Genomic DNA, 23,096 nt, shown 5'->3' with positions numbered 1-23,096 from the left:
GTCTATGTGCGTGTCATCCACTTAACCACCATTTAAAATGATTTAAAAGTAATATGTCACTACTGTAGGGTTTTGCCTTAAAACTTTTCAAATACCAAACATTTGACAATGGATCCAACAACATGTATTTTGCCACTTGAAGTACTTGTGCATATATATGACATTTAAAAATAAAGCGTGGCATCGGATCCTACAGAGCGTGAGTATGCCACGTACAGAGCTCGCCGACTGGTTGAAGAGTAGAGGCACTTGCTTTACGTCGCCTCCAGTGGGAGGCACTTCTGCGCGTTCTGTGTACGCGTACCTGAAGTGAGCAGCGTGTGTGTTCATATCTTCATTACTAGAATAAACATATTAACTAAATAGTTGAAAAAAAAAGAAGTGGGGAGGAGGTAAAAAAATGTGCTATTAATACTATACTTTGGCTTGTAAAGAGCCCGCAGGCTCAGATAAACAGAGGAAACTCTTTATAATATGTGCAAAAAAGAACGAGAAGCACTTGTTCGTGAATACGCAACTGCAACAAACATGAGTCAAAGCAGAAACGTTTCAAGGAAAAATTATCAACGTATAGGTGGTCCAATACTTCACTATCAAGTTGACCCTTGACATGAAGAAATACTGTAAAAGGACACTATGTCTGAGAAGCTACAAGTATTAAAAGAAAAATTCAAATTGGAAATTTGGAAATTTGTGGTAAGGTTTTATGGGACCAAACTGCTGAAGCCATCGGTCCCTAAGCTTACACACTACTTAATCTAACTTCAAGTAACTTACGCTAAGGTCAACGCACACACACCCATGCCCGAGGGAGGACTCAAACCTCCGACGGGGGGAGCCGCGCGGACCGTGACAAGGCGCCTCAGACCGCGCGGACCGTAACGAGCCGGCTACCCCGCGCGGAAATGGAAATTGGGGAAAGAGAAAGGTGGAGGGGGAAATATGAGGTAGATCATTCAGATCATTACTTGGGGGGGGGGGGGGGAGGTATTATCAGTACGACCGCTTCCCTTATAATGATGTTTGTAAACATTTCCTGTAACTTTGCTTATTGTAATTATACAATGTCTATTCCACGCACAATCTTGTAGGGTTAATAGGCACAATACCTTCTAAAGAAGACAGTTTTAAAATTGTCGAAATCATGGTCAAGGTTTAATAAACCTGTATTTTGCAACTGGTTGGATGTTATTTCCAATCAATTGAAGCATTTCCTTTTCACTCTCAAATCAATCTATTATTCCAACAGCCAGTAGATATACTATTGTAGACGTCACACTGTACACGTTTAAAATGTATAAGATGTTACAAGAGCACTGGTATATCTAGGGGTACTCCAGCATTACTTCACGTTTCCGCCTCTATTCAGCGATGCTGCTGCGTCACTGCAGTCACTGATCGTGGCCAGAAATTAAAAAAAATTCATGATGGCAGCAGCCTTAACTATCACGTGACAGTCCACGATCCCCTTACCTGTCACGTGACATGTCACAAACGTATCCTCCATGTCCGCCTTCCTCAGCCCCTCCCACACACCGTCTCCCCACCACCTCCCCTCTCCAGCCAATATCAGTATAGTATTGAAACGAAACACTATATCACAACATAGTACTTTAGCAGGAATTAATAAAAAATCATAATGTAACCCCAGAGCAGCCATCTTGGCTGTGCTCGAAAGTATCCGAACAACCTGATTTTTTTAAAACCAGGTTAAAATGTATTTATCCAACAAATTACATAAAATTTGTATTCTAAATTGTTTTCGCTTCCAAAATATATAAGTGAAACATACATACACACACGCACACACACAACACAAAAAAATGCAAAGTCTATGTCAAGTATCACAACGCTATTTCCAACAAATTAAATATTTTCCAAATCTAAATTGTTCTAAGGTGCTTGCATAGTATCACAACATCTTTTACACAGCTAAAGTATCTGCAAAAATTCATAACTAAAACATGATTATGAGCTCACAGATTAAGTGCCCCAAAGCTATTTTCATGCCTAGAAAGCCAGTGGATAAGAAATATCTTGCTAAACGGTAAGATACACTTCACGTTTAGGCTTAGTTTAGCTGATGTAATAAAACTAAAGTGACCAAGCCTGTAAATATAGAAAAAGCATGTTAAAATACAATGGGAAACAGGCAAACACACAAACAAACAGGAAGTCTGAATTAATGCCAGCTACTAGAATAATTCAATTTATTCCATTTCTAGGTCTACGTAAGGTATAAGGCACAACACAACATCAGATTAAATATTTACACCTCTAAATTGTTCTATTGTAAATGTACGTCAGTAAGGGTATTGAAATTTTAGTCTAATGGTCTGTTATTGGTGGCTCGAAGAACGAACTGACACAACCTATAAGTTTTATAAGATTTTTTTAGTGTTGCCTCTCCCTAGCAAGCAGCATTTCCACTGGAAAGAAAATTATGCATAATGTATTACACTTGAAGATATAATGAGTGGTACTAACAGCCTAATACCATTTTTTATTTGAATTTGAACTATATGTACTAAAGGTTGTGGACAAAACAAAAGTCTGAGGAATGCTGCATCATTTACCAATCTGAACTATCGTGTCAAGGGTGTCTAAGACTTTTACAGACTGTATTTTCTATAATCATCTACTGAATACTCGTAACTGTTATCAAATATAGGATGAAACACACACACACACACACACACACACACACACACACACACACACACACACACACGCACGCACGCAAAATCACTGCCAAAAGACAAACGAACTGTCTAAAAAACACGATTTTAGGCAGGAAGGAAGAAGGTGTTTTGACGAGTTTTTTATTGAGTTGTAACACCAACTGTAAATTTTCGTAATACGACGGCACTAGTTATCATGATATTGTGACGATGGTTACTAAGTTACAAATCAATCTAGAAGAGTATCAAGGAGAGTACATTTGCCAAAAAGAGCAGATAAGCAGTTACTAGCATCCCACTTAGATAATGAGTGACATAATCAAGTTCCAGTATGATGGGCGTAGAAGAGTTATGGACAAAGTTTAAATGGATTGCAAATCGGGCTCTGGAGAAGTATGAGCCGAATAAGTGGATTAAGGACGAAAAAGACCAACCGTGGATTCGGAAAACACTGAGGAAGCACTCACCCCGTCAGCAGAGATTTATTCTTGTGTGTGTAGAAAGATTCATGTGAATCATAGGACAACTACCATCGTCATGCCTGCCCCAATATCAGAGTGGTCAGCTTGACGGATTGCCGTCCCACGGGCCCGGGTTCTATTCCCGGCCGGGTCGGGGATTTTCTCCGCTCAGGGACTGGGTGTCGTGTTGTCTTCATCATCATTTCATCCCCATCCGGCGCGCAGGTCACCCAATGTGGCGTCGAATGTAATAAGACCTGCACCAAGATGGCCGGACCTACCCTTTACAGGGCCTCCCGGCCAATGACGCCAAACGCTCATATCCACCGTCATACCTTTGCAAAATATCTTGCGCGAACCCGAAGAAATTCCGATCCTCCGTAAAATCACTAAGCTGCTCGAAGGCATCTGTCCAGCCACTTCTTAACCAATACTGTGTGGCAACGGAAGACTGCAAAGGAAAAGCTGAACTTTTAAATTTCGAGTGTCAGAAATCCTTCATGCAAGGAGTCCATACAAATATACCGTAGTTTGACTGCCACACAGACTCCCGTATATAGTATCAGGTATCCCTGGAATAAAGAAGCAATCGGAAGACTTTAAAAGAAGAAAGTCTTCAGTTCCGGGTGGAATCCCAATTCGGTTTTACAAAGAGTAAGTCGTTTTTCCTTTACTCTGTTTGCGAGTGGAACAGAAAAGGAAATGACTAGTGGTGGTACCAAAGACGGTGCCGGAACAAGACAGAGCTGAACATAACTAAACACAGAGATGAAAAGACAGTATCTCGAAACTATAATATTTGCCAGCCAAAGAAAATTATTGATCATAACAACTTCCAGTTTGAGCATAAAACACATGCAAATTGATTATTGTATTACGTGAATATAATTACAGATCTCTGATCATAAATGAAAATGCAAACTTTGCACCGAAATAGGATGTTATGGAATAATTGAATTATGACAGTAGTTCCATGTGTGTTTTGTGCTGAAAGCCTTGAGCGTGAAACACTCATGGCACTGCTCAAGGCTTTGAGCACGAAACACACATGGCACTACTGTCATAATGTAATTATTCTGCAAGATTTAAAATATATATATATATATATATATATATATATATATATATATATATATATATATATACACGGTGTTATAAAAAGGTACGGCCAAACTTTCAGGAAACATTCCTCACACACAAATAAAGAAAAGGTGTTATGTGGACATGTGTCCGGAAACGCTTAATTTCGATGTTAGAACTCATTTTAGTTTCGTCAGTATGTACTGTACTTCCTCGATTCACCGCCAGTTGGTCCAATTGAAGGAAGGTAATGTTGACTTCGGTGCTTGTGTTGACATGCGACTCATTGCTCTACAGTACTAGCATCAAGCACATCAGTACGTAGCATCAACAGGTTAGTGTTCATCACGAACGTGGTTTTGCTGTCAGTGCAATGTTTACAAATGCGGAGTTGGCAGATGCCCATTTGATGTATGGATTAGCACGGGTCAATAGCCGTGGCGCGGTACGTTCGTATCGAGACAGATTTCCAGAACGAAGGTGTCCCGACAGGAAGACTTTCGACTCGCGACTGGGGAAGACCTAGAACGACGAGGACACCTGCAATGGACGAGGCAATTCTTCGTGCAGTTGACGATAACCCTAATGTCAGCGTCAGAGAAGTTGCTGCTGTACAAGGTAACGTTGACCACGCCACTGTATGGAGAGTGCTACGGGAGAACCAGTTGTTTCCGTACCATGTACAGCGTGTGCAGGCACTATCAGCAGCTGATTGGCCTCCACGGGTACAATTCTGCGAATGGTTCATCCAACAATGTGCCAATCCTCATTTCAGTGCAAATGTTCTCTTTACAGATGAGGCTTCATTCCAAGGCGATCAAATTGTAAATTTTCACATTCAACATGTGTGGGCTGACGAGAATCCGCACGCAATTGTGCAATCACGTCATCAACACAGATTTTCTGTGAACGTTTGGACAGACATTGTTGGTGATGTCTAGATTGGGCCCCATGTTCTTCCACCTACGCTCAGTGGAGCACGTTATCATGATTTCATACGGGATACTCTACCTGTGCTGCTAGAACATGTGCCTTTACAAGTACGACACAACATGTGGTTCATGCACGATGGAGCTCCTGCACATTTCAGTCGAAGTGTTCGTACGCTTCTCAACAACAGATTCGGTGACCGATGGACTGGTAGAGGCGGACCAATTCCATGGCCTCCACGCTCAACCCGCTTGACTTTCATTTATGGGGGCATTCGAAAGCTCTTATCTACGCAACCCCGGCACCAAATGTAGAGACTCTTCGTGCTCGTATTGTGGACGGCTGTGATACAATACGCCATTCTCCAGGACTGCATCAGCGCATCAGGGATTCCATGCGGCGGAGGGTGGATGCATGTATCCTCGCTAACGGAGGACATTTTGGACATTTCCTGTAACAAAGTGTTTGAAGTCACGCTGGTACGTTCTGTTGCTGTGTGTTTCCATTCCATGATTAATGTGATTTGAAGAGAAGTAATAAAATGAGCTCCAACATGGAAAGTAAGCGTTTCCGGACACATGTCCGCATAACATATTTTCTTTCTTTGTGTGTGAGGAATGTTTCCTGAAAGTTTGGCCGTACCTTTTTGTAACACCCTGTATACAGGTCGTGGATATTGGCACTATAGATAAAACTTATAGGTTAAGCAGCGATTGTTAGTCCTCGAAGTTTAATCCTTGCATCGCACTTTGCAAGCCCAATGGATCTTCAAATTAAATATTTCGACATCTAAACTGTCTGTATTACGTACTAAAATACACACAACTCACTTATTGGTACATCTGAAAGAAATTACAGATTGGTCGACGACCACACCTAGAGCTTCATGCCACGCATTAAATTCGTCAAAATACATAAAATTAGTTGTATAACATTTCAGAGCACGTATGGGCGTTACTGCTGATCTAACACAGTTTAAAGTGCACTTGTAGACGTGAATTACCAAAATAAACAATGTTATTTCCATGACGCTGGCACTGACATCATCTTATACTAGCAAAACGTACTTTCAGCTAGCACACCATTCATCTGTACATCTCTACATGCTTGGAATGCATATGGTCAGAGCGCCTACTATCAGAAAGTACTTTTTGTTGATACGGAAAACGGCGATTGTCTATACTAGCAACAAAAACCTCTGGGGAAGTGTTGCCGTTGAAGCACGTTTCTCCGATATCATAACCTTACCCAGTCGTAGTTCAATCAGGAACTATCCAGTCTTGGTTCACTTAGGGAAATGCAGCAAGAAACTCTGAAATAATTAGGAGAAGAGTGAGATAAGAAATTCTGAGTAATTCCCATTCCACATCACTTCATATATTTAGAATGAGGTACGAAAATCTGAAGAATTTCCTAAGCATCCACCTTGTTGAGTTGCCCAGATAGTTGGGCGTACTTCTGAGTAGTTTTGAGTCTTTCTGCCGAATCAGTAGATGGTGGAGAAGTAGTTTCCAAAACTTTCTTACCTTATGTACGTATGACATGTTTCAGAGGAGTTGGTTACAGTTTCGGGACAAAAGTTGTAACAATTGCGGGGCAAAAGTTGTTACAATTGCGGGGCAAAAGTTGTTACAATTGCGGGGCAAAAGTTGTTACAATTGCGGGGCAAAAGTTGTTACAATTGCGGGGCAAAAGTTGTTACAATTGCGGGGCAAAAGTTGTTACAATTGCGGGGCAAAAGTTGTTACAATTTCGGGGCAAAAGTTGTTACAATTGCGGGGCAAAAGTTGTTACAATTGCGGTTCGTGCGGCAAGAATGTTGTTACAGTGACCAGAAAAGTTGTTACGCTTGTGAGGCAGGTTGTTTCAGTTTTGAGGGGTCAATTGGTACAGTCTGGGGGCAATTTGTTATGGTTGCTGGGCAGCCTGTTACAGTTGTGGGGAAGGTTGTTTCAGTTGTAGGGCAAGTTGTTACAGCTTTTATGTAACACGAGGAAACTGTTGGAACAAGTTGCAACTTACTTGAAAAGTCTCAACTTACTTAGTCGGTGTCGTGGTTATACCTGCTGACATCTACATTTGCGCACTGAGAAATGTTTTGTGGATAACAACATTCTTGAAATTGACTAGCCTGCTGATAATCCCCACCTGAAACTAATGGAAAACCTTTGGGATGAGTTAGAATGTCGTCTTCCTCCAGAACCAGGGTGCAAAATCTCTACCTTCTCTGGTTATAGTACTTAAGGAAAAATGGACTGGCATTCCAACAGATATTCAGGTACATCAATGAAAGCACCCCCTGGAGAGATTATATTGTGATTCGTTGGGCCATGACAACCCGATTTTCGTTGAGTAGGCAACAAGAGAAATTATGAAAAGAAGACAGAGGCACAACATCAAAATGAACATTTAGCAAAGTGGCAAAACAGGTAATAGCTGGTTCTTCACTGAGCAAGACATCTAATAAATGTTGAATAAATTTCATGGTGCTATTCTGTCGAAAGATGAAACCGGATTCTAGTGGTAATGATATTTATGGTTACACATAATTCTACAGTTTAATTAGCTAAGAAAATATTACATAATGTAAAGTAATTGAATATTTTAACATGAATTAATTTTGTAATTGATTGGTATCATCCATAACGAACACAGTGAATAAAAACACAAAAGTACATTAAATACAATTTTATATAGTCTCTTACTGTCGCTTAATAAAAATACTACTACAACATTGCCAATTTCAGACACTATTCCAGCTGAGCCCAATGTTGGACGCAGAACATCCTGCCACATTTGTCAGAGACGGAAATCCGAAAGAGGGCAGACCAGGATAAAGGAGATGGCGCAAGCAAAGAAAACACTGTATTAATGAAAGAAAACAATATATTAATGAAAAAAGAAAATCGGGAAGAGGAAGACGAAGAAGAAGATGAATATTATAACAATCGTGATAGTTTTGAAGAAGAGTGACAAAAGGAAATTCTCAGGGCTACCAATGCTCATAAGCCTCTATGACGGTCTTGACTGTAGATGCCTAGACATGCGTTATCGTGCGGGGATTTGTAGGACTCCCCTTGATAGGTCATGGGTGCACTACACAAAGGAAGCCGGCACTCGGATGGCAGAGTACTTGTGAAGTGCACATGAGACTTCTTTTTAGGCTAGGCGGTAGTCTGAAGTGCTCTAATGCACTCGCCAGTCGATACGCAGCAAGGGACGTCAGACAGCGTTCAGAATAATGGCACTTCGACCTTCAAAATTTTTTCAGTAAATTGTCGAAGTTTTCGCAACAAAATTCCCTGATTTACTGACCTCCAGAAAAGTTCTCGCGCTCAAGATATTCTTGGGGCCGAGAGCTGGCTGAAGCCCGAGGTGGAAAGCTCTGAGATATTTGGCGAGTAATGGAACGCATATCGGAAAGACCGATTAGAGGCCATATGAGGGGTAGTGTTCATTGCAATTGGATGTTTCTACCGGCCACCCGATTCCGCAGTGACAGTTCTAGAGTTATTCAAAGAAAGTCTACCGTCAGTAGCGTGTAAATACCCAGATCATTCAGTACTAGAAATGTTCAAATGTGTGTGAATTGCTACGGGACCAAACACTGCTGAGCTCATCGGTCCCTAGACTTGCAAACTATTCAAACTAACTTATACTAAGAACAACACACACCCATGCCCGAGGGAGGACTCGAACCTCCGGCGGCAGGGGCGGCGCAATTCGTGACATGGCGCCTCTAATCGCGCGGCCACCCTCAGTACTAGATGGAGCGGACTTTAACCTACTGAGTATAGACTGGAATTTCTATGGATTCACTGCTGGGTGGGGGGTGGGGGGGGGATTGGGGTTAAAGAGACAGACAGTCGTGCGAAATACTTTTGAACACATTTTCTGAAAACTGTCTTGAGCAGCTAGCTCTGCATCCCACACGCAGTGAAATATCTTAGACCTTGTAGCTACAAATAGACCGGAGCTTATCGACAGTGTCAGTATAGAAACGGGGATCAGCGACCATGATTACGAAAGTTAATAAATCAGTCAAGAAGGCTAGGAGAGTGTTTCTGCTAGACAGAGCAGATAAGCAGTTGTTCGCACCTCACTTAGACAGTTAATCGCTTAGCTCCAGTAACATGGATGTAAAGGAATTATGGGCAACGTTTAAGCAGATTGTGAATCGTTGTCTGGAGAGTTATGTGCCTACTAAGTGGATAGACGATGGAAAAGGTCCTCCATGGTTTAATAACGAAATTCGGAAGATGCTGAGGAAGCAAAGTCTGTTGCACTCCCGGTCAAAAGAGAGCGCACAAATGCAAAGGTAGTAGAGATTCGTGTGTCTGTGGAAAGATCTATGCAAATAAATCACCAGTTCCGGGTGGAATCCCAATTCGGTCTTACAATGAGTAGTTTTGGCACTGACCCCTTACCTAGCCTGAATTTATTGTCAGTTTCTCGCCGAGCACAATGTTCTTAGCGACTGGAAAAAAGCGCAAGTGACTCCAGTATCTAAGACTGAGTAAAAGAACGGACCCGCAGAATTACAGACAAATATCCCTAACTTCAGTTTTCTGCAGAATCCTTGAACATATTCTCAGTTCGAATATATTGAATTTTCTTGGGTCAAATGCTTATTTCCACGAATCAGCATGGTTTCAGAAAGTATCGTTCCTGCGAAACTCAGATTGTCCTTTTCTCACTAGTGTCTTGCTTGACACAGTCAAGTCGTTTAAATATCTGGGCATAACGTTGCAAAGTGATATGAAATGGAACGAGCATGTGAGAACTGTGGTAGGGAGAATTTTAGAACCAGAGGTTCACCCATGAAGGAGACCGCATACAGGACGCTGGTGTGACCTATTCTTGAGTACTGTTCGCGTGTTTGGAATCCATACCAGGTTGGATTGAAGGAAAACATCGAAGCAATTCAGAGGTGGTTACTGGTAGGTTCGAACAACACGTAAGTGTTACGGAGATGCTTCAGAAAGTCAAACGGGAATCCCTGGACGAAGGCGACGTTCTTTTCGAGCAACACTATTGAGAAAATTTAGAGAACGGGCATTTGAAGCTGACTGCCATACGATTCTGCTGCCGCCAACATACATCGCGCTTAAGGACCACGAAGATAAGATACGAGAAATTAGTGCTGATACGGAGGCATATAGACTGTCGTTTTTCCCCCCACTCTGTTTGCAAGTGGAACAGGAACGGAAATGACTAGTGGTGACTTGTGGAGTACCTATGTAGATGTAGATAAGCAAAATTATCTCTTCTACAAAACATTAAATTCAAACAGATGCTATAAATATACACAAACCGCCAAGCCTGCATCTAATAACAGTAGTGGATCATTACTGAGAAATGATGATACACATATCGATATGGGAGAAAACGAAAATGGGCTTGACGTCTGCAATGGGAATAACCCAAATGAACTGGTGGGGTGATTAGCTTCTTTGCTCGCTTCAAAAGCGATAAGCAATAATACAGATGATAATGAAACGATGTCAATCGAAGACGAACGTCGAGAAGCGTCGATTACAGCTTGAAGTTTACAATTGCTGTGGAAAATATATTGAAAGACTGACTACAGTATGGGAAGTCGTGCAGACAACAAAGTCTTACATCGAGAAATGGAATGCTTAGAAAAATAATGATTAACTTCCTCCTCTGAGCAGGGTCATTGCTATGTATCCGATTGAACCAAGAGAGGGTATTTATGATGAACTTACATCATTCAGTCAGATTCTTGATAAGTTGCTGATTGAACCAAGCCTGGGTATGTTGGTGATGGAAATAATGCAACATTCATCAAAATTTCAGTTTGTACATAACCTCTAGTACGTTAAGTTCAAATGCAAATAAAAAGCAATATTAGGCTGTTAATAACGTCGACTGTATTTTCTAGCATATTACATGATGCATCATCTTCGTTTCCCCTAAAATGCTGCTTGCTGTGGTGAAGTAGATTGAAAAACTAGTGAAAACGCTGGTTATGTCAGTTCGTTCTATGAATCAGCAATAACGTTTCCTCAGGCTGAAGTGCAAACACCCTTACCACTTGACAAACATCATAGAACAATCTAGATGTTGAAATGTGTTTTCTTGAGATATAAGCTCTGTCAGGTTTGTTTTAGTATTTTGCCAACATTAGGCCCAAACATAAAGTGTACCTGCATGTATAGGATGTTATTTTTTAACGGCATGTGTTTAGGCATTAAAATAGCGTTGCGACACTTAAATCACGTTTTAGGCACCAGTTTGATGGATGTGTGTGTGTGTGTGTGTGTGTGTGTGTGTGTGTGTGTGTGCGCAAAGAACTTGACAAGCATCATAGAACAAGTTAGATATGGAAATAGCACTTTGACATTTGAAATAAACAAAGCATTTTTTGTACTGCTTACATAACTTACAGACATTTTAAACTGAGAAACAACATTGTGTGACTCGGCAAGCATCACAGAAAAATTTAGTTGTAGATAATAATTAATTTGAGGTTCCATTGTGTCTTAGACATGTATGGTACAGAAATCAAAGTTTAAATGCTCGATACTGCTGTTTAACCTGCAGATTCGTGGCATAAATATTTTGTGCATGTGCACATGTGTCTGTTGCTGACTATTAACATAATTTTTTGGATAAATACTTTTGAATGTGGCGCAAATGATAAAAATTTCAGGTCGTTCAGATACTTTAGAGGATAGCCAAGATGGTTGCTCTGCGGCTACATTGTATCTTATTTTTAATGCCTGCTAAAATAATGTGCTGTGACTGACTATTTTAATTTCAATGCCTTGCTGACATAGGATGGAGTGGCGCGAGGTAGAGGGAGTGGGAGGTTAGGAGTAGATGAGTGGCATGTGATGTGATGGATACAAGGGGTGTTGTTTGTCATGTCAAAAATAAGTGGAGTATAGCTCCCACTATCATGGGTTTTTTTGACTTCCAACCACTGCCAGAGACTGCAGCGATGTGACAGAAATAGCGACTAGCAGCGGAAACTTGAATTCTTTACTGGAATCCCGATAGATGTAATACTTTTTGTATATTTTCTTATAATATTAATACTATATCTGATTATTTTTCAGGTCATGACCTTACTCCTGAGTCTTTACCCTGCCGTGTTCTGTATTTTACTGCATACATAACAGCTGTCATTATTCTGGCATCGTACTCAGCTGGCCTTATAGCTTTCCTTACTGTGATAAAAGTGTCCATCCCGTTCACGGACTTCAAGAGCCTCCTGGACCTTGGAACATATCGCCTAGGCATGGCCCACAAGTCTGGGGTGCTGAATGTTTTTAATGTGAGTATATTGCTGGTCACTAAAGACAAAATATTTTCTTTTGAAAATGCTTATATGTTTCTGACACTGAAGTGGACGCACTCGTTCTCTTTAGTTAAGGGAGAACCACCAAACCACAATAAAGTGTTAGCTTAGTTTTTTGTTTGTTCTGACGACCATATTTGAGACAACTTACTATGATGTGGAAGGTTTTGGTAGTTTTACAAATATTACACATTAGTTACATCCTGACCATTTGCATAATTGGGCTAATTTATGTGAAGGTTAATAACTGAAATCCATTCACGTGTATATGCTATGCGGTTAGAAGTTCGTTGTATTCCATCAGATTTTTTATGAGGGACGGTTCAGGTATTTTGTAGATGCATACTTTGCTCTTTCCTGTGCCGGAGTGAGATTAAGTTGTGGATAACGAAGGTCAATTTTGGCCCTAATTTTACCTTTATGAATGCTGGAACTATTTTCAAATTGTGACTGATTTTTTGCAACAAATTTCATGTGACAGTAGGTATACTGAGGGCTGCTGTTAGTATGACAAATTTTTTAAGGAGTTGCCTACAAGAGATTCGAGGATGATCGCCAGATTTTACCCTTATACTTCGTTACAGTATAGTGAACGATTTGTGTCTAAGTGTGGAATTACACTGGTAAATAACTTCAAATGACATTAATGAATAGAGATATGCAAATTAAAGAAAATATTTGATGCTTTGCTTTACGCAGATACGTAATCACACGTAGAACAGGTGTTGGTCAAGTCAAGCGTTTGAGATCTATTCAAAATTCTGAACAATAAGTTTTTAACATTCAACTTTGCATATTATTTCACCTTTTAGTATGTTGTTACAGAAGATAATACGCTGTCCAACGCAACAGTGAAGAACCCTGAACTGAGGAGGAAACGAAATGCTGCGAGGGGCGTTTGAAAAGTCCGAGAGATGACGCGACCGGCGAGTATCGAGTTCATGTTTAGTTAGTAGCATCTTTGGAAAGAACGCACACCATGTTTCAGCCATATTGGTCTATTTCTTTATATTTGGCATTCGTTTGAGTCAAGGAAGTCGAGTGATTGTCAAAAAATGGACGAAGAAGAATTTCGTGTGATGATTAAACATTACTTTATGAAAGGCAAAACGCCTCAGGAGACTAAAGACGAGCTTGATAAACATTACGGTGACTCTGCACCTTCGATTAGAACAGTTTATAAGTGGTTTCAAAATTTTCGGAGTGGCCAGTGATGGGCGCAAGTGATGCTGAACGATCTGGACGCCCTGTGGAGGTTACGACTCCAGAAATCATTGGTAAAATCCATGATATGGTGATGGATGACAAAAGAGTTAAGGTGCGTGAGATTGCTACTGTTGTGCGCATCTCGAATAAATGGGTACATAATATTTTGCATAAACATTTGGACCTGAGAAAGCTATCTGCAAGATGGGTTCCGTGGCTGCTCACGCTTGACCAAAAACGGAATCGTGTGAAGTGTTGCAAGGATGGTTTGCAGCTGTTCAGAAAGAATCCGCAGGACTTAAAGCGTCGTTTCGTCACTTTGGATGAAACATGGATACATTACAATACTCCTGAGACCAAACAACAATCTAAACAATGGATTACCAAGGGGGAATATGCACCAAAAAAGATGAAGACCAGTCCTTCGTCCGGAAAGGTTATAGCGACTGTCTTTTGGGATTCACAAGGGATAATCCTCATCGATTATCTGGAAAAGGGTAAAACTACTACAGGTGCATATTATTCATCGTTTCTGGACCGTTTGACAACCGAGCTGCAAGAAAAACGCCGGCGATTGGAACGCAAAAAAGTCCTTTTCCATCACGACAATGCACCAGCACAAACCTCAGCAGTTGTGCTCGCAAAATTAATGGAAATAGGATTTGAACTCGTTTCACACCCCCCCCCCCCCTATTCTCCAGACTTGACTCCATCGGACTACCAATTGTTCCCCAATTTGAAGAAATGGCTGGCAGGACAAAGATTTTATTCAAACGAGGAGGTAATTGCAGCAACTAATAGCTATTCTGCAGACTTGGACAATTCCTATTATTCAGAAGGGATCAACAAAACAGAACAGCATTGGACGAAGTGTATAACTCTAAAAGGAGACTATGTGGAAAAATAAAAAAAAGGTTTACTCCAAATACGTAAGTAGTTTTTATTTTTGCACGAACTTTTCAAATGCCCCTCGTATTTCACACTTTGAGGTGGTATGTGACGTCGCTTCACTGATTACAAAATCGAGTCAAATTTACACAGAGATTGGCTATATGAGCCCATCTGTCAGTATGACATTGCACCACCTATGGTCTGGATGCATTTATTGACTCGGTTAGTATATGTGTCCTCATTTCATTGTGTCCTCTCCAGAGGCAAACTGGCTCACAAAAGTAGGATATTAGTGCAGATTCTACATTTAATGGGACATGTATCCCAAATTAATGGGATTTAAAAGCACGCAACTTAAAGGGACAGGGGGATAGCAGGGCGGTTGCTGGCCGGGATAATGAGCTTATCACGTCCGGTGTCAGGTTACACATCCAGTGGCAGGTTACCCATTTAGCTGACTTCTGAATTACACCCTCCACCCCCCCCCCTCCCTGCCACCTCTCCCTGGGGAACCACCAATAGTCTAGGTCATCTACACCCCTCCACACCCTCATCTCCAATCCCATCCCCCCCCCCTCCCCCCTGGACCAATAAGATTCAAAAATCGCCCTCCTGCCCCACTCATCTTCATTTTCCATAACTGGGGCACTTGAATGTGTGGAGCTCACTTTGGAGATGGACAGCATAGGCTGAGGTAACAGGCTGTGTCTATTTATTAATAACAAATTAATGTTGCTATACTGTCACATCACTTGAGTTATAGGCTATGACTGTCTGTTAATAACAATCTAATACTACGTGATTTTCGTCATTCGAGACACCAGCAGAGGCCACACTCAGATATGTAAGTGCTCTCATTATTCTATATTTTCCTCAATTTTATGTCTTTTTACAGTTTCTCAGATTTTCACGTATTTTCCACAGTTTTACGTATTTTCCTCAATTTGTCTCTTGTATAACTGGGAAACTTGAGTCGGTATATATAAAGAATCTGGCATATTTTGCTTATTTTCATTCCTTTACGTCATATGGTATATTTTGGGGTAACTCCACAGACCGAGAAAGAAAGTTTTAGAGTACAGAAGCATATAAGAAGAGTAATGTGTAGTGTACATCCAAGAACATCATGTCGAAACCTATTCAAAGAACTGGGCAATCTAACCACAGCTTCTCAGTATATTTATTCTTTAATGAAATTTGTTGTAAATAATACATCTCTTTTTCCAACTAACTGCTTAGTACACAGTATCAGTACTAGGAATAAGAACAATATACATAAAGATTTAAAATCACTTACTCCCGCCCAAAAAGGAGTCCAGTATTCCGCAAAGCGTATTTTCAATAAGTTACCAGCAACCATTAAGAGTTTAGTTTCAGACGAGGCACAATTTAAACATAACTTAAAAGAATTTTTGGTGGTCAACTCCTATTCCATCCATGAATTTCTCAACAAGTGCAGTAGACCATTTTAATGAATATTTATTATACTTTAATTTTTGACAATACTTGGTTGTAACAGCCAAGTAACTACCTACTGTGTGAATGATGGATTTAATGATAGCAGATGTAAGTATTAAACCTGTAAATGTTAGAAGTTTAATTCATGTACATAATTGTACTGTTTATTGACTGAGGATCACTAAAATTAATGAAACTCCAGTTTTTCTAATTACATTTTTGTAATGTGTTTATCCGATATGTTCCACACCCAGGAGGATCCACTCTTTTGTGGGTCTATCGAATGAATAATTAATCTAATCTAACACACAGGTCACGACACCTATTTTTCTGCACGACAAAATGCAATCTTAGAGAGCTGCAAAGTTTGCCCACCATTTGTCAATAAGACGATTCTCTAAAGAGTCAATTGCAACTTAGCTAATACCAAAGGGATCGAATTATTGTGAACAACAACAACAACAACAGCAACACACACACACACACACACACACACACACACACACACACACACACACACACACACACACACACAGACTGTTGGAAGAATACGGGCTGCACATGCCTGAGAACAAACAGCAGATTCCAAAGGCCCCGCGAGGCTCCAGCTAGGTCAGACTTGGTGTCGCAACGGCACTCTCTATGTAAATGAAACGGCTAGCCCGGGGGAAGAGGCACTGACACCTCAACATGCGGACACTGGGTGACGGCAACTATGGGAAAATGTCCTACGCAAACTGATAAATGGAGGGAATCACCAGCCTGCGTGTCCGTCTATTTAACGGTGCAGAATTCCTGCCCGCAACATATGCGAATCTCCATTCTATAATCCAGAGGCTTCTCTGTGACCATTTGACAGAACAGAAGATGAGCTGCTGCTTCGTCAGATAACTTGCACAGCCTCTTAAGATGGCCTCCAGATAGAGGAGCCCTCGCACTTAGAAAGCGGGCTCTCCGAATGCAGTATGAGCATTCAAAATGGTTCAAATGGCTCTAAGCACTATGGGACTTCACATCTGAGTTAGAACTACTTAAACCTAACTAACCTAAGGACATCACACACATCCATGCCCAAGTCAGGATTCGAACCTGCGACCGTAGCAGCCGGATGGTTCCGGACTGAAGCGCTTAGAACCGCTCGGCCACAGCGGCAGCGCAATGAGGATAACCTTCAGAAAACGTTCTAAAATTAATTTTTGTTACAAGGCGCATTTCTGTCGTTGAGCACGTCTGTGAGTTGCTGGATTTAAACATACAGTGATATTAACTAAAATGAACTATTTAGTAGCAAAAACACCTCTACATGTAGCCGATGTAATAACGTCATCAGGTGTGAAGTGTTGGACGATAAGATTTTACCACGAATCCGCCTCTCACCTGGTTCTAATGTATCACTACAGTTCCGACAACGTCCCGTCTACCAGACTACCGTTGATAGCAAAGCACGGATTAACTAATATCAGATTCATTTTCGGAGCCTGACTTTGCTGATAGGAGACGTCTTTAGATAGGATATTACTAAATCTTTTTTCCGTTCTCTTTCAAGGCGGTAAATGCGACAACTCATTTGGAAAATGCGCATAATCCTTACATGCCATCGCATTCGGGAGGACGACGGTTCAAACCCGCGTTCGGCCATCCTGATTTAGGTTCTTCGTGATTTCCCTAAATCGCTTCAGGCAAATGCCGGGATGGTTCCTTTGAAAGCGCACGGCCGACTTCCTTCCCCATCGTTCCCTAATCCGATGGGACGGATGACCTCGCTGTTTGGTCCCTTCCCCACAAGCAACCAACCAACTCTTCATCTCAGAGTAGCACTTACATGCAACTTTTTCCTCTTAAAAGACACTGCTGATTTTTTGTTAAGGGACAATACGTTCAAGGTAGGGTGTGTAATGATTATATCCTACTTCTGATGATCCAACCTGGAATGAGTCCAGGCTGATGATCAATTCCCATAACGTGGTTTTATAAGGTTACTGGCTACACTTCGCAGCAGTGAATCTTTTGTTGCTTGTGGATTTGCTGTAACACACCCTTACTAACTTAGAAAACTTCTCCCTGATTCAGTAACGTAATACTGGCTCGTTATCGTTAGCTTCGGTCAACACTATACAGAACCAATATTCACAGCCAGTGCAAGACAAGAGAAATTAGTTCAAATCAAATGTGTCTGAAATGTTATGGGACTTAACTGCTAAGGTCACCAGACCCTAAGCTTACACACTACTTAAACTAAATTATCCTAAGGACAAACACATACACCCATGCCCGAGGGAGGACTCGAACCTCCGCCGGCACCAGCCGCACAGTCCATGACTGCAGCGCCTGAGAAATTAGTATTCATACAGATATACGCTTTCCTCTCTCTAGTTCCGCTTTTGTGTGCGGCACATGGTACTGTAGGAAGAGACTTCATGATCACATGATCATCTTTTAAGAGACCTTCAGTTCAAACAAATACTAAAAAAAAAAAAAACACCACGACCGCAACACAGCTGGGAAGGCTGTGTTTCTTAGAGACATAGCTGCGAATACATAATAAAGTATGTTTCCCGGCCTTGGTTCTACAGGAAGTAACGGGGCAGACGAAAGTTCCGTCAATAGATCGGCTACAGAACAGCTGCCAATATCGCTGTTTTGTGTAATTGATTTCCACTTAACTGTAGGCATACAGTGCGTAGTTTTATAAATCATTATATGTTCTGGCTGTCTTTTTCTAAATAGCGTATTGAGGTTAGAAATTGCATCCTGCCATAACCAAATAACCCATTAAAACTACTGTCTTCCGAAACATGAATACATCCAGGTAGAAATGTAATACTTACGTGATCTAATTTTGGGGGTCTTAACAGTAAAAAGGTGTCATGATTGCGTGATCAACATTTTTAGCTCGTATTACTTCCCCAGTAAACTAATAATTGCACAATGACATCATGACTATATATGCGAAAATACAATAGGTAATAGTCTAAACATACTAGACAAACATTGTCTCCCTTACGTATCAGGAATGCATAATTTGCTCTACAAACGGTTCAAATGGCTCTGAGCACTATGGGACTTAACATCTGAGGTCATCAGTCCCCTAGCACTTACAACTACTTAAACCTAACTCACCTAAGGACAACACACACATCCACGCCCGAGGCAGGATTCGAACCTGCGACCGTAGCGGTCGCGCGGTCCCAGACTGATGCGCCTAGAAACTACATCTTTACCAGTAAGACAGCCAGAACTCACCTTTGTATTATTTGAATTGCTGTCAATAGATTTTTCCATATTCTTAACACACTAGCAAAAATATCGGGTGAAGGTTGTGCGTTTGACAGCTGCAGTAACTGCAAATAACAATCACGTTACCCAGTCTTGATTATGTAGCTTGTATCTGACACCATTAGCTTGGATGACGAAACGATTAGATGAATAGACAGCTACATCCTTTCGCCATTATCAACTGCTCCGTTAAAACAACATTCTTGTAATACATATTCACACCATACTGATGTGCTTATGACGAACAGACAGTAACCCGACAGCACGGCACAGTGATACCGACAGTCATACTGTAGACTGTCTCTTGGCAGAATACTATTTGTGTAATCAATATCAATGTTGAAACAATTGGCATACAGTGTATAGTAATTCATAGGTCCTGATTGTCTTTTTAAGTAGAGTGTAGAGGTATGATATTGCATCTCGCCGGTTAATCCATTAATGTACACATGTACAAATCCAGCTTAAACATACATGTTATATGTATTCTAATTTTAGAAGTTCTCACCAGAGAAGACGTCGTGATCACGTCGTCAACAACGTATGAGATAGTATTACATCGCCTACAGACAAATTGCAGAACGATCTTAGGATTGCGTGTACGGAAAATTTACTAGCTAACGGTCTAAGACTGCTAAACACACGTTGCCTCCTTTATGTATGAGAAAGTTATACACTCCTGGAAATGGAAAAAAGAACACATTGACACCGGTGTGTCAGACCCACCATACTTGCTCCGGACACTGCGAGAGGGCTGTACAAGCAATGATCACACGCACGGCACAGCGGACACACCAGGAACCGCGGTGTTGGCCGTCGAATGGCGCTAGCTGCGCAGCATTTGTGCACCGCCGCCGTCAGTGTCAGCCAGTTTGCCGTGGCATACGGAGCTCCATCGCAGTCTTTAACACTGGTAGCATGCCGCGACAGCGTGGACGTGAACCGTATGTGCAGTTGACGGACTTTGAGCGAGAGCGTATAGTGGGCATGCGGGAGGCCGGGTGGACGTACCGCCGAATTGCTCAACACGTGGTGCGTGAGGTCTCCACAGTACATCGATGTTGTCGCCAATGGTCGGCGGAAGGTGCACGTGCCCGTCGACCTGGGACCGGACCGCAGCGACGCACGGATGCACGCCAAGACCGTAGGATCCTACGCAGTGCCGTAGGGGACCGCACCGCCACTTCCCAGCAAATTAGGGACACTGTTGCTCCTGGTGTATCGGCGAGGACCATTCGCAACCGTCTCCATGAAGCTGGGCTACGGTCCCGCACACCGTTAGCCCGTCTTCCGCTCACGCCCCAACACCGTGCAGCCCGCCTCCAGTGGTGTTGCGACAGGCGTGAATGGAGGGACGAATGGAGACGTGTCGTCTTCAGCGATGAGAGTCGCTTCTGCCTTGGTGCCAATGATGGTCGTATGCGTGTTTGGCGCCGTGCAGGTGAGCGCCACAATCAGGACTGCATACGACCGAGGCACACAGGGCCAACACCCGGCATCATGGTGTGGGGAGCGATCTCCTACACTGGCCGTACACCACTGGTGATCGTCGAGGGGACACTGAATAGTGCACGGTACATCCAAACCGTCATCGAACCCATCGTTCTACCATTCCTAGACCGGCAAGGGAACTTGCTGTTCCAACAGGACAATGCACGTCCGCATGTATCCCGTGCCACCCAACGTGCTCTAGAAGGTGTAAGTCAACTACCCTGGCCAGCAAGATCTCCGGATCTGTCCCCCATTGAGCATGTTTGGGACTGGATGAAGCGTCGTCTCACGCGGTCTGCACGTCCAGCACGAACGCTGGTCCAACTGAGGCGCCAGGTGGAAATGGCATGGCAAGCCGTTCCACAGGACTACATCCAGCATCTCTACGATCGTCTCCATGGGAGAATAGCAGCCTGCATTGCTGCCAAAGGTGGATATACAGTGTACTAGTGCCGACATTGTGCATGCTCTGTTGCCTGTGTCTATGTGCCTGTGGTTCTGTCAGTGTGATCATGTGATGTATCTGACCCCAGGAATGTGTCAATAAAGTTTCCCCTTCCTGGGACAATGAATTCACGGTGTTCTTATTTCAATTTCCAGGAGTGTATTTTGTTCTACATCTCTGCCAGCATGAGTCAGGTCCTATAGAGCTGCATAGCTGTTCTTTGGATTCTGGTATTTACTGTCACTAGAATTTTCCATATTCTTCACATTACCAAAAAAAAACTTCTGGGAAGATAAAGCATCCCATACTGATTTGCTTACTATGAATAAACAGTATAACTGTCATCATCGTTGTTTGGGAGCTCATGTAATTGATATCCAGGTTAAATGATTAAAATTGTAGACATAAAGAGCATAGCTTTTTTATGGTCCTGATTACCTGATGTGTATGTATATTCTGACGAGTCAGCACCTCCTGTCGCCATTCTCTGTTTAACATTTTACCGTCATATATTGTTATTATTACTTAAACAATTACCCTCCTCCTATAAAGTGGCCTGGGTGTATTTAAAATGAATTTCTTCCATTAATATGCGATTTGGGTTACACCAGACACCCAGAAAAAAAAAATTACGTCCACCCTACCCCTGGCCTTGGTGGTATCCAAGTCGCAGCACACACTCAACAGTATATAATTACATCCACACTCCAAGGGTACGACTGAAAGTTCTGCCATATTGGGTCTTTATCTAGATGTTTCTTATACGAATCATCGATTAGCCTGTGTTTGACTTGTGTGAGTCTAATGAAAAATATTATCTATCTATCCGTATTTTTAAATATAATGTGGAATTCGAAAATGTAAACTTATGCTGTCGATGTATGTTCGTATAAAATAATGCATTCTGAAACGCTTCCTACTACTATAGACAGTGTGTAAGTGCTGGACTGTGCCCCTAAGTATAAATTGTGTGTTTTATCAAAATAAACGTCTTAGTTGCTCTTCAGAAGATATCAAAGACACCCATACATTATGACAGCCCTTCGTGCTCGGGGTAGGGGTTATATTATTACATTCATTCATATGGTCGTCGGATTTGGGAGTGGCACCTCACATTTTTAAAGACATCGGGGCTGATACTTTAATAAATATATTCCGCTAAGTATGCGTTCCTTGTGTGCATAGTAGCACTATGCATGTTCCATGTCGTTTCTGGACCCGCGTCCCATCCCCATCGCCCTAGCGTATCCGCGTCGCAACACACACACAACATAGTGTAGCTGGATTGCAAGTCGAATCACAGTTAGAAGATATGACCAGAAGATTACGTGATTAATAGTGTTGTGACCATGACCTTTCCTGAAAGTTTTTGCTACGAGTGTGAATAATCATGAGCAAAAATTGAAAAAAGCAACAATATTTAGCGGTTGATTGTTATATTGCTGTGCTAAACCACATTCCTGCGTTACAATTACGAAGACAGATTGCTGTTGCGTCTAAAATATCTTCCGGAGAAATAATGTACACTACTGGCCATTAAAATTGCTACACCACGAAGATGATGTGCTACAGACGCGAAATTTAACCGACAGGAAGAAGATTCTGTGATATGCAAATGATTAGCTTTTCAGAGCATTAAAACAAGGTTGGCGCCGGTGGCGACACCTACAACGTGCTCTCATGAGGAAAGTTTCCAACCGAGTTCTCATACACAAACAGCTGTTGACCGGCGTTGCCTGGTGAAACGTTGTTGTGATGCCTCGTGTAAGGAGGAGAAATTCGTACCATCACGTTTCCGACTTTGATAAAGGTCGGATTGTAGCCTATCGCGATTGCGGTTTATCGTATCG

General features: G+C 41.9%; 1 protein-coding gene across 2 annotated transcripts in view; it reads left to right on the top strand.

Moving 5' to 3' along the window:
* The window catches only part of LOC126469584 (glutamate receptor ionotropic, kainate 5-like), a 228,937-nt gene that overhangs the window by 149,583 nt on the left and 56,258 nt on the right, over positions 1-23,096 (top strand). For both annotated transcript variants that reach the window (XM_050096700.1, XM_050096699.1), the window contains one exon: positions 12,238-12,455. In XM_050096700.1, coding sequence (XP_049952657.1) covers positions 12,238-12,455 — 218 coding nt within the window. The remainder of the gene's footprint in view (positions 1-12,237; positions 12,456-23,096) is intronic.

This window comes from Schistocerca serialis, chromosome 3, assembly GCF_023864345.2.
Source record: "Schistocerca serialis cubense isolate TAMUIC-IGC-003099 chromosome 3, iqSchSeri2.2, whole genome shotgun sequence".
Classification (NCBI taxonomy): Eukaryota; Metazoa; Arthropoda; class Insecta; order Orthoptera; family Acrididae; genus Schistocerca; species Schistocerca serialis.
This window is presented reverse-complemented; position numbering and strand designations above follow the sequence as displayed.